Raw genomic sequence first — 13259 nt, 5'->3', positions numbered from 1 at the left:
AGAGAGAGAGAGAGAGAAAGAGAGAGAAAGAAAGAAAGAGAGAGAGAGAGAGAGAGAGAGAGAGAGAGAGAGAGAGACCGAGATCAGTCTGTCCACAAATGTTGAATGTTTGAATTATCACTTTGGGTTAACAACATCGTTCAATTTCAACAATCGTGGCCAGATTATCAATTCACAGAGTTGATTCTTTTCCGTGAGGCGTGCAAGGCGTTTTTCGCGTTGCCTAGGGTAACGAATCTGAGCAGCAGAAATGCGTGGTCAGAATTGGCGCCATGGCAATAGCATTTCAGTCTGAATAGTATTTTTATCTACCAATCCCTAGTCAATATTTTTCATTTCTTTTATTGTTATTATTAATATTATTAGTATGCTTTACTATTATTTTGTTTATGCTATTATTATTCCTACTCTAGAAGCATATGAGAGTATGCTACAATAACAAAAAGTAAAGTATACAAGTCACGTGCTTAATCGTAAAGCAGTAAAAACACAATAGCTTTTATTAGGGTGAGCACCGGGCTCCAATTAATTCTCAGATGCCACGCGCGCGTATAGCAAAATGTGACATTCTTGCTCGCGGAGGTTTAACACTTCAGTATTAAAGTTTTTATGCCTTAAAATTTAATTTTGTCTCTTTTCTTCGAATGGTAACAGAATATATGTATTGCAAATACATATTTTAAAGCCAAATATTCAGAAACTGGTCGTGTTTGAAAATATTCTGAACCTCCAGCATTATACTCCCAAAATGACCCATTCTCCAGCAAAATCTAACTGAACCTCCAGCAAGCTGGTTGAACACCCTTGGCAGGTCTGCTCTACTACTGCCCTCGCTACAGGTTTTCGATATGCAAGACACGGTATGTTCGGTCTTCCGTACAAGGGTCACAGCAGGTCAAACGACCCGCTTCTAATACGGCTCGTCTGTACCGACACGGTGTCACTTAATTAAACGCGAAACTGAGGTCGATAGACTGCTACAATGAATACACGAAGTCAAGTCAACAGTTGAGATATCGGTGTAATGGCGCGGGTGTTTGTCGTATCGTGTTAGTGTTTTTTTTTTCGTAGCCATGCGACCTTCTCTGATATAACATGCGATTTACGACGATGAACGCGCGACTGATGACAAAAGCGACACTGATGCCCACATCGTGCAGTATTGCATACGTATATTGTATATTGTAAATAGCAGGAAGCATGTGAGTTGTGTGCATATACATCAGAAGTAGATAATAGGGAATCTATCTATATTCTATATATATAATCCCTACTATCTACTTCTGATATACATCGCACTACGGATGTGCTCATTTATCAGCTCCTACAATAGCTCCATGGACATCAAGGTAAGATCCACATCACCTCGTTTTCGCACTGCGAGTACATGAATTTGTCCACACACGCACGCACGCACGCACGCACGCACGCGCACACACACACGCACGTATCACACAAGTACGCGCACACACACGCACGCACGCACGCACACGTGTGTGGGGTAGCCGATTCGGCACTCCCTAGCATCACAACGATTTTTGCTACACTGTGAGATGAGTGGCTATAATTAGATACGATAACGATGAGCACTGTGCGTGGTGCCTGTAGAAGCCAACATCGGCACAGCTAGCGTGTGCCGCGTCTCCCTCCCTCCCTCCATCCCTCCCTCCATCCCTCACTCACTACGTTACTGCACGCGATTAGCAACAACGCTGAGGCTTACACGGCGTGTGTGGATCAGCTTACCCACGAAAACATTCCAGACCCCCCTCCATGCAAGTGTTATGAATTACGGAGGGCCGAGTAAATGGCTTACTGCTTTACCATACACTGCTAAGCGGCCGGACGCAGCTAATAACGAGGGCGTTGTGGTTGAGACTCTACATACAACGTACGTATTGCGGCTGATATGTGCCAGGCAAATACGATCATTTAAATGTGTGCAAACGAAGGAGACGTGAGTGACTTAGCACCCCCATTTCGGTTCTTGATAATACCAAGAGTAGATAATAACATTTTGTTTTCATTATCTACTCTTGATAATACGCAGCAAACCTTTGCAGTAGGCTAATTAACATTGCTCTATAAAGATATAGAGAGGGGGAGGGAGCGGGAGAGGAAGAGAAAAAAGAGAAAGAAAGAAAGATAGATAGATAGATATACAAACAGACAGACAGACAGACAGACAGACAGACAGACAGACAGACAGACAGACAGACACACTATGATTTGTAGATGGATGGATGGGTGGATAGATAGATATAGATAGATAGATAGATAGATATCTAGATAGATTAGATAGATAGATAGATAGATAGATACAGAGAGGGTGAGGCAAAGCGGTGGAAGAAAAAGAGAGAAGGATAGGGAGAGGAAGAGGGAGAAGGAGGGAAGGAGAGAGGAGGGAAGAAGAAAGAGTAAGAGAGAGAGAAATCGAACGAAATAATTTCTAACTAGACGAATGTATTTGGACAGGTAATGACAGAATAAAAACACAAATAAAACAGCATGCAACTTTTAAAATTAGAAATAAATTGTTTCTCAATGTGAGTGCAGGACACCTGTGTACCTATACCTGGCCGTCTGCCGTGTGTCATGAGTGCAGGACATTAAAGTATACCTGGCCGTCTGCCGTGTGTCATGAGTGCTTGCGGAAAAGTACACATTAACCCTGCAGGCAGGCAGTGTGACAAGTTCCATGGCACCCCCCCCCTCCCATAACAAGTTGGACCGCATGCCACTGCTCGACCCCGTGAAAGTAAGTGCCCACTTAAACACTGATACTTTTGCTGTAGTAAGGCTCTCTCGCGTGCCTTTAGGAATGGAGTATAGTAATCAAGAGTAAGTAGCACTAGAGTGCTAGGTAGTCTGCTACAACCACTGTTTGTCACAACCCATGCAGTGTGCTAGGCACCCTCATAGGAACTTATTTTTTAGCCGGTTAATGGCATCTATACGAGTTTTATTAGGGGAACGTTTTTCCTGCCTACGAGATGAGCCCCGATATCTCACCTAGTCTCATGCTAACTGACAGGGAAAATGCTTCTGCGATGGTCTGATATCTATTTAATTTTTATGCTGAAATTAAATGCTAAAACCATGGACACTAACACCATATGTAAGATGGCATAAACCCATGAATTTGAAGAATATTAGTTGAAGCAGGGCACACTAACTGTACAGTGTGAACCGCTGCAATATTTCCATCAATTTTTAATGAAAATAAATAAGAAAAACAGGAGCAGAAATCAGCATACAGAAAGAATCCACTGGAAACCAAAAAACCCAAATTGAAGGGTTTAACCAACCTACATGGTAGGCTGATCATGTTTTACTAAACATTAGTTTACTGTGTGATTTCTACGTTATTTATTACAAGAAAGTAGGAAAGGTAGCATGAGTAATATTAGGGTAATATAGTAATACTAATACTAGCGTAATATAGTAATAGGTAGAGGAGAGACAATGAATGCAAGTAGCATAAAGACAAAGACTGCACATCAATGTCATATATATTATGGGACGCATAGCATCAGGAGTCCATAATAAACACTATTATGAACTCTTGATAGCATAAAAGAGGAGTTCACGCAGTAGCCATTACTGCAAGAACAATCTGAAATGCACAGCTGCAACAGTAATAGCCAAACAACAGAGAAAAACAATATAGGCTGCACTAGAAAACTGATGAGGGCCAGAGACGACAGATGATATATATGGATCAAAATGAACACAAACTAACATATATATATATATATACACAAGCAAAATAAAGTAATGTAACGAAAGACACGTATATGCCGATAATGTACATAAAGACGGCAGGTCATGTATACGATCGCACAATGCAGCAGTACATTTATTAGAACCTCACTAGGGGTATGCCGCAAAATATCCATAAACTAAAGATCTACAGTGACCATTGCAACAAAATGTTGCAATTTTATTCATCCTAATCCTAATCCCTTATTATCTTAACTCAGGATAGTAATATAATAGATAATGTAAGACAATACCTGGAGCAGTGTGGGAGTATGCGACGTGCAGATGAGCTAGGGCGTGTATTCCGCAAATGCACATAGACACACTACTGGGCCGTTCCCTCTTTGCACACACACACGCGCACGCACCGCAGGTCTTCCAGGCGTGAGTATACCGGCTCTTGGACTGGGCCCTATCTTCTCGCCTGTTCTGTAAGTTCATGCAGTAGTTAAGTGAGGGCGTGTCTAAGGGGCTTGCATTCCACAGAGTATTTCATGCATATCAGCTGCCACACATCAGTAGCGACAACTCCCCATACTATCGCGTGTCATCAAACTATTGGCATAATTTTGTGCTATGGAGTGAAACATACACATTAGCGTCATTGCTCCAATTACCACACTAATGACACTATGTTCATTACTTGTTTGCTAGTTATAATAATTTTTTTAACCAGCTACACATTACAAGGCAAAAAGTAATAAACCCAAGTTAAATAAAAGAGCATACAGGTAGGGAAACTGGGTTATTACCTACAACATATATTTGTAAGTGTGGAATAATTAGCTAATTCTAAAACTGCATCACATATTTACATTAGTATAACATTGAAATAATACTTAAATGATACATCTTCAGAGCTGCTGCCATCTATGGGGAAGATTTTTCATAGCTATTTTAACCTATACCAACATTATTTTCCTTAGTACACAACTAAATGGGTGACAATAATAAAGCATGATAATTTATATGCGCACACCCACGAATCCCCCTGCTCACACATGCACACACACGCACGCACGCACGCACGCACGCACGCACACACACACACACACACACAAACACAGACACACACACACACCAACAACCCATGTGCGCAGGCTCGTATTAAAGCTACACAGTTTAATATCCTAATGTTATAACACATATAACATTTTCATGCACAAAAACGCCTATGTACTTACTGTAGCATTTGTGTTGTCAACATTGGCAAGCCGGTCATTCCCTGACATATGTGAAGAGCCCCTAAGCGACCTTACGGCCACAGGTGTGTTCCCTCGCACGTCATAATGCAACTTATCGTGTAGCTAGTAACCAGAATAGTCATTTGATTCCAATCCCAGAGAACAGAACCAGTCCCCCAGTTCATCACAAAGAAGTAAAATCACAGTCTTGTATTAGCTGGCTTCTACAGAGCACTTTTAACAAATTCTATTTACAGAATTGTGGAAGCAACACGTTTCTTCTCCTCAACCGCTGTCGATCGCATCAAAGTCATGATCCGTCTTCGTATATCATGCCGTTGTCTAGTCCATCATCCAGCGATCAATAGCCTACATTCACTGCGCACCGAATTCGTGTGTGGCACCAGCTCACAACACACCCACCAGAGTGTAAATTTCACAGTGCAGTCGCAGCGGTCATCAATGCCCAGTGAATCGCAGAACCTTGAAACAATCTGGAAATCTGGTTGAGGTCTGCCAGACAAACTGTGGATACTTTCTATCGCCGATTGGATGATGCACATTGATCATCCATGCTGTGACACCGCACTCCATTCTCCAGTAAACTGCAGAATCTTGAATTAACCCTTAATAATTCCTGAAATTCACTTGATGTTTACCCCGCCTAACTGCAGACCCTTTTCTCTCACCGATGTAACATTCATGCAGTCATCCTGAACCAGACTACATACTCTCGCAAACCGCTGAATCTGGAATCTCGAATCAACCCGGAAAAATTCCAGAAATCTGGTTTACCCCAGGAAACGGCAGCAACTCTACCTTGCAGATGTGACATTCGTGTGGTAACCGCCGTGCTCCGACCAGACTCCACACGCCAGCAAATAGCAGAATCCAGAATCTGGAATCAATCTGGAATATAACTCCAGAAATGAGTTCTCGAGGTTAACCAGAGCAAACCGCGGACATTCTCGCGACCATCCTCACTCTGACCGCGCTCCGTGCTTCACCGCGGGCGAGTCGCGTTGCCGACACGACATTAGCTGCGGCATCACCCGTGCTCCTGCCACTCAGCCTCCGTATCTGACTCGACTTCCATGTGCAGGTCAAGGTCGCCGCTCGCTCCAAGACTCGCCAGGCTTGCCGGGTTCAACGACAGCTGGCTGAGAATGTCCTCGTCACTGCCGCGATTACTGAAGTCCATGTACTTCTCAAGGAAGCCCCGTTGTCCACCCGCCGCCGCCGCTGTCCTCGCAGCCGACGACTCCGACGTTTCGACGGTGACGGTGGCGCCGCCAGGTGGGACGCTCGGTGCGATTTCAACGGGGGCGCCCTCAGCGGCCGTCGTGTTCTCCTTGCTGTGGTTGTCGAGGTGGAAGAGCAGGTCGTTGATGTGCTCGAGGTGTTCACCGCACAGCTGGCAGAGGTAGGGCTTGACGCCGTGCGCCCGGAACAGGTGCTGCTGGCACTTGGACGCGACACCGTACTCGCGCGCGCACACGTAGCAGCTGAAGCCACCGCCGCCGTTCGAGCCATCGCCGACCGGTGACCCGTCGCTCGCGTGTGCGGAGAGGTGCGCGACATAGTCGGTCTTCGTCTCGAGTGCGTGGCAGCACAGCGTGCACTTGTACGGCTGCTGCTGGTGAACCTTGGCGAGATGCGTGTTGTAACGCACCTTCGACTTGAACGTGGCACCGCACTGCTGGCAGCGGTGATGGGGATGACTAGCGTCTGACACTGCTGCTGCCATTCCGGTCACCTGCTGCACTTCCTCTGCTGCAGCCATCTGCTGTCTTCCATTTGTTACAATCATCTGCTGTCCTCCGTCTGTCATGGTCATCTGTCCTCCATCTGTCATTGTCATCTGTCCTCCGTCTGTCACGGTCATCTGTCCTCCGTCTGTCACAACCATCATCTGTCCTCCGTCTGTCACAGTGACCTGTCCTCCGTCTGTCATGATCATCCGTTCTCCGTCTGTCATGGTCATCTGCTGTCCTGCATCTGCAACAGTCATCTGTTGTTCTCCGTTTGTCACGGTCATCTGTTGTCCACTGTTCACCAGGCTCCCATCACCGCAGGGTTTTCCGATTGCGGCGGTGGCAGCCGTTTTCATCAGCGGAATCTTTGGCTGCAGGTTGTGGCAGCGCACGACGTGAGACATATAGCTCTCATCGTCAGCAAATGCCGTGTTGCACTCGTGGCAGTCGACGCGCCGCGTTGCCGTAGCGACCAGGTGCTCCACCGTGGCGTGTGTGTCTCGTGCGAGCGCTCCGGGGAACAGCAGCGAGCACACGCTGCAGCGGTGGCAGGCAATGTGCCGGTGAACGTGCTGCCGCAGCCGGGCGCCGTCGGGCAACGATCGCTCGCAGATGGGACAGCGCGCGTCAGTGTGCGCGAGGCAGTGGTCGTAGAACAATTGAGCCGCATCGAATCCCAGCTCGCACGGCCTGCAGTGGAAGATCGAACCACCGGCCGCACTCTCCTCAGTGACTGTACCTGCGCCAGGCCGTGATTCTTCGACTTCGAAGCGATAGTCGTTGAACAACCGCTCGACGGTCTCCTGGACCGACTCATCGATGTGCCCGCCTTCCGCCGAGGTGATCACTTCAGGCTCTAAAGGTATGGCGGGCGGCGCGTCCACCAACTTGTAGGTAGAGGTTAATGACTTCTGAGGATCGCTGTTCATCTCTGAATGTTCGCTGAGGTGTGCTAGTAGCGCTCCCTTCTGCATTACCTATGTGACAGGTTGAAACGCAGAACCTGGCATTCTAACGTATAAATATAAATGATACATTCAGGTAGTTTTGCTGTTTAAAAATATTGTGAAAAAATTAAAATCTGATAACTAAGATTCGTCCTAGATATGAATCAGCCTTACCGTTCTTCTATGCACATTTTTAGGCACATTATAACCATAGTGCGCTGATTATACACAAACATCGCTAAATTACTTAACATGTAAAGAATCAAGCATTTTAGTGAACTACTAACTTTTCCACAGAGCTGGCATGATGTGCCTCTTCCAACTTTCCCTTTCATGCTTTCCTTCTTCTTGCGTAATGGCATAGCCCGGTGGTAGTTGTCCATGTGTTTGCGCAATTCCAACCCCACAGGGAATTGCATGCCGCACATCTTGCACTTGAATGGCCCATTCGTCTTACACGACTGGATGTGCTTCAAAAAGGCCATGCGGTATTGGAACAGCTTACCGCACTGTTGGCAAATTGTATCTGGCTTGTTGGTATGTGTGGCCTACAAACAGAGGTGGTTAAATTTTTTTAGCTAGGTAATGGCTAATTACAAAATATCAACAAAACAACCCACACAACAGAGCATAACAAAGTAATAAGGAACATTACATTACCTGGCCTAAATATGATGTCCAAAAATCCTATATAGAACTCATTTTGATCACATGCTAATTTAAGATAAGATTCATTTCAAGAGAGTTGTTTCAAGGAAATCATGTGCATAACAGAGTAAAACACCACATTACAGACATATTCACCCACTTACAGTTACACATGATACATAAATTCCCACAGTATTCCCACTTACTTTAGCATTACCAAAATCACCCTACTCAACCTACAAAAATCATGGGTACTGGCCTTTCAAAACACCCGCCACACTGAATAACCGCTTGACTAAGAATTACAGTTAGAGTTAGGTTATTGGGTAAGGATTAGGGTAGGACTAAGGTTAGGGTTACAGTTAGGGTTAGGTAAATTATTTGGAAATCAAGTACAAATAAAGCTGCCATTCACTGTAGCAGGTGTGTCGAACATCTCACAATGCCCAAAGTTGTGAGGTCAACTCCACAGTTTACCTGGTTCCCCACATGTGGCTGTGCTGCCGGCTGCACGGTTACCAGCAAATCGGATGCACTCGCCAGCTGCTGCTGCTGCTGCTGCCGGGCAAAGTGTGCAGATGGCATCTGTGGCTGCTTGAACTTCTCAATGACATCCTCCGGCAGCCGATGCAGATTGATGATCAGCTTCTTCTTTTCAGCATCGACTGAGAAACCGTGCTCCGCCGCACCCAGGAAGATTCCAGACTCCTGCAAGCCCGAGACGTCCGTCTGCACGCTCTGCAGGTCTGAGTAGTCGGAGATCTCCGAGAGTGCGCGCGACAGCGGGGTGTCGAGGTCAGCATTCACCAGTGCGATGTCGTCCAGCGACAGCGACATCAGCGGCTGCTGCTCGACGAAGCCGTGCGATTGGTCGGCATGTGGCTCCGACAGCGTAGAGCCGAAGCCGGACAACGTGGAGAACGTGGGCGCGGCGACAGCGGAAGGGTTGTCCATCGTCACAGGGCTGGCCGCCGACATCACGCGCACGCGCTTCGACGGTTCCTGGTACGCCGAGTAGAGCATGATGTCGGAGAGACTCACGAATGGGTTCTGCTGTGCGTTGGGCCGCTTCACAGGCTTTGCGAGCTGCACAGGCTGCAGCAGCGGCATCGGCTTGCTCTGTTGGCCACTGGCGGCGAGCGTGTGCGTCCTTATGTGGCCGATGTAGTCCAGCTTGTTGCCAAACGAATTCCCGCATGCTGGACAAAACAGCACAGCTAAGGAGTCGACCCGCAGAGTCAAACTGTGCTGGTACTCTTCTGCTACCCCACCGACCACCCTGAGTATAACAGTAAGGTACTCCTCTTGGTCACCAGATGCAGACATGGCAGCCACAGACTACCAAGCGATTAATGGTCAGGAATTCGATTGAAGATTTCTGCAAACAAAAGACATTTTATATGAAATTTATAACCTGCATAACCAACTGTATTTGATGTACATTCCATCTTCAAGGAATTTGCTGGACCACCACAGCTATGCAGAACAGAGCTAATCTGATTCAAGTGTGCAAAATCAACAGTCTACGTCTTTCCTGTTAATTTTAAGTGCCCACGAGACCTCACCGAGTGCTAACATTTGCCAAGAAACTAGAGCACTGCTCGAAATACCTGATGTTACTTGGCTGGATTGTGTGAAATTGCTTAAATTCTTTGAAAACATATGAAGTACACAGATTAGGAGTGACCACAAGCCGGGGTTTTTACCAGGTATTTATTTTCATCTAATAAGCAAGTAAACCTTAAAACAGAAACCTAAACGTTAAATATTTGAAAACAACCGTTAATGAACTGTCGTTTTTGTATTATATATTTTCTTTGCATTGTATAACGCTGTTTTGTACTGTAATACTAGCTCAGATATTTTATTATTTTAACCGCTCAACACTATTGCATCTATCAGATTTTTTCTCCATGAAAAAGACTGCCTTCAGTACATGTATTTGTATATCAATTACATGCGATAAAGATATAATAATAATAATAAAATAATAAAACGTTATTATAATAATACACCTCAATGGACGGAGCACGCAGCAGAGTCTTACTTTCCTACCGCTAGATGGCCGTCATTCGCCATGTTGTAAATTTGATGTCTTTCGGGATTGGCGCCAGTTTTAATGAACATTGACTTATATATTTAAAATTTTTATATTTGTATTTGAAGTACATGCAATAAAGATTTAACAAGTGCCGCGGAGCGACAGCGCTCATCTAACGTCTACTGCGGTGACTCTGTGGTGGAGTGGTGGGATTCTAGTAAACCCTGTTAGTCCCAAATGTGTTCACATACACGCCGAAAACCAGTGGAAGGCACAGGGTATGGTATCAGGAACCTTCTCAAAGGAATGTTCGTTGGGATCGTTATGAAAGTTGCCACGAGATGGCGCGTACGTTCAAGTGTCTTCAGATTAACGATGGAAGCTCCCATCATAACGTAAGTAGCAACTAACACTATTTGCAAGACAGAATAGGTAAGCACTCGTCCATTTACCTACGCAAGCCTACAGGCTGCCAATAGAGAGCTGCCACCTGTAACTAATTAACGCAGGCAAAAACTACACAGTACCACCACCACATGCACTGGCAAGTGGCCACTGGCAGTGGCATACGTTACATGTAAAATACTGACAGTACAGAATGCCATAGAAATTATACGATTTAAGGAGCATAACCTTCTTCAACCAAATTTAGCTTTTGAAATTTCACTGTGACATTGTAGCCTCGTACATCCAGGCATGTATAATTCTACTAGCAAACCCGGCAGTCAAATTCTTTCTAACAGTAAAACAAATCCATGTTTAACCCTCCTCTTGAGGGTCAAAAGGTTATCCGACACTTACTCTTCGCATGTCAGCAGAAGGGACATTTCATGGTCCTTCCAATAAAGCCATAAAAATGCTAGTCACCGCTGAAACAAAAAAGTTTTTCAATCGCTCCGTCAGGCCATGTCCTCAGAAAATGTTTAAAATCTGCCCTGTCCCATTGACCTTTGACCTGTGACCTCCAATTCGGCACAGTGATGGCTTTCCTACATGATGCTATACACCGACTATCACGAGCCTAGGTCAAGCCGTTTAGATTTGTGCCGAATTCGCATTTCCTCCCTATACCTTAAATTAAGGAGTGAATGTTCCCCTTCTTTTACCCCTCTTTGACTTTGACCTTTGACCCCCAGCTTCGACATCCCAACTCGGTTTGAGATCCCCCCGCTGTGCCGAATATCATGACCGTATGTCGAGCGGTTAAGATTTGTGCCCACTGTTGACGCACGACGGACGGACGATCGTGGCGATTCTACAAGCTGCATCTGACTATGTCAGATGAACTAATTAATAATAACATAATTAATGAACAATTGTGCTGTGTAGCTAATACACTGATATAATATATATAGTCAGTGTATAATATATATATATATATATATATATATATATATATATATATATATATATATCAGTGTTACTGTATTAGCGACACAGCACACCACAATCCCAATGGAAAAGATAATCCCCGGGCACTCTGTGAGGCGAGCCCACAATGTAGGGGTGGTCGGTGAGAGTATGGTTAGGTTTAGGTTAGTTTAGGATAGGGTTAGCAGGGCTCAATTTAACAGTCGTCCGTTCATCCGTGACGACTGATTTTCTCTCGGGCACTAAACAAATTGCTTCCGTGGTGTCCGGTGTCCAACCTCTATAAAAATTTTATATTCATAATGCGCGCGTTCATTTTACATACGCCAGGGTTGCACAATACCTCCAAACGTACATGTCTAGACGCATTGTCTGGCTTCCTTGATACAAAAGTATACACATCACGTGTTTAACAACAAATGTTTCGTTATTAACACAATGTTTTAACACCATTATTAACACAATGTTTTCGTGCAATTTCAATTTTTACTCATCTGTGACTTGACACAGTGTTAGTAATGTTAGTAATGTTAGTAGTATTATTTAGTACTATTAGTACACATTAGTTAACTTAATGTAAGTGTTATGAAATAAATTTCATGCAACTTTTAATTAACTATTATTATACATCATTGATCCCAGCATCATTTACCACATTACCAATATTTTATTCTCTTCATATAATGAGTGAAACAATGCGATATGGCCATGTCTGCTGTCACTGCAATACGTACAAATTAACATGATTAGGCCTTTTGCTTTACAGCAGCTGAGCATCACGTGAGCAGAGCGGCATGCAGCACATGTTAAAGGGAGAGTTTACTCTAGTTCTAGGGTTATTTTCAGCTAATTTAGGTTATAATTACGCTACATAAAAAGTTTCATGTTCAATCACCATTAGAAATTTTTTTTTAATGTTTTAAAACTAACGACTACAGTTTGATTACAACGAGCGGTGGCGCCCACTCAAGCGCACGATCTGATAAGTTACGCACACCATTTCCAGCCAAGGCTACAGACCGAGGGTGTTTCTTATTTATTCATTTAAAAGCAAAAGGATTGTAATATCTTATAAACGACATATAGTTTTCAATTATAATATGGATAGATTTGCCCTAAAAATGAATATCGTTCGGTAAATAGCATTTAGGTACTAAATATAATTGCACTTTTGTGATTAGCCCTCGGTCTGTAACGCGAAAAATAAATTGTCAAATACGCAACTTTTTCGGGGTGGCAGCACGGTCGCGGGTGCCATGGCGCCGTTCAAATTTCGTAGCGTTGATGTGTAATTAATTATAACAATTAAATTAGGTATCTGGTAACAAATACGTGCGGGTATAGACGATTTGTTATACAGTAAGTACAGTTGTATGCAGTAAAATCCTAGAGGCTACTGTCCCTTTAAATAATATCCGGACAACCAAAACTCTTGAGGGACAACCATATGCTACTCTCTTGGTTGTCCTCCGGACAACCCAAAAAAAACCTTAAAATTGAGCACTGGTTAGGGTTAGAGTTAGAGTTAGGCCTATACCCTACCCGACCCTAC

The 13259-nt window shown here is 44.4% G+C and overlaps 2 protein-coding genes across 4 annotated transcripts in view; both read right to left on the bottom strand.

The window, feature by feature from the left end:
- The window catches only part of LOC106809183 (hemocyte protein-glutamine gamma-glutamyltransferase-like), a 29408-nt gene extending 24196 nt beyond the window's left edge, over positions 1-5212 (bottom strand). For all 3 annotated transcript variants that reach the window (XM_014812173.1, XM_014812174.1, XM_014812175.1), the window contains exons 1-2: positions 4947-5212; positions 4017-4191 (exon numbers count right to left, since the gene is read on the bottom strand). The gene's annotated coding sequence lies outside the window, so the exon portion shown is untranslated. The remainder of the gene's footprint in view (positions 1-4016; positions 4192-4946) is intronic.
- Positions 5213-5412: 200 nt separating this feature from the next.
- Positions 5413-10132, bottom strand: LOC106809182 (zinc finger protein 236-like). The gene is made up of 4 exons (XM_014812172.1): positions 8773-10132; positions 7935-8195; positions 5766-7677; positions 5413-5429 (listed from the first exon to the last, which is right to left on the bottom strand). The coding sequence occupies exons 1-3, from the start codon at positions 9619-9621 to the stop codon at positions 5995-5997; spliced, it is 2793 nt and encodes a 930-aa protein (XP_014667658.1). The 5' UTR covers positions 9622-10132; the 3' UTR covers positions 5413-5429; positions 5766-5994.
- Positions 10133-13259: the final 3127 nt, after the last annotated feature.

This window comes from Priapulus caudatus, unplaced genomic scaffold (genome assembly GCF_000485595.1).
Source record: "Priapulus caudatus unplaced genomic scaffold, Priapulus_caudatus-5.0.1 Scaffold334, whole genome shotgun sequence".
In the NCBI taxonomy this organism is placed as follows: Eukaryota; Metazoa; Priapulida; class Priapulimorpha; order Priapulimorphida; family Priapulidae; genus Priapulus; species Priapulus caudatus.
Note: the sequence above shows the minus strand (reverse complement) of the source record. Positions and strands in the feature narration are given on the sequence as shown.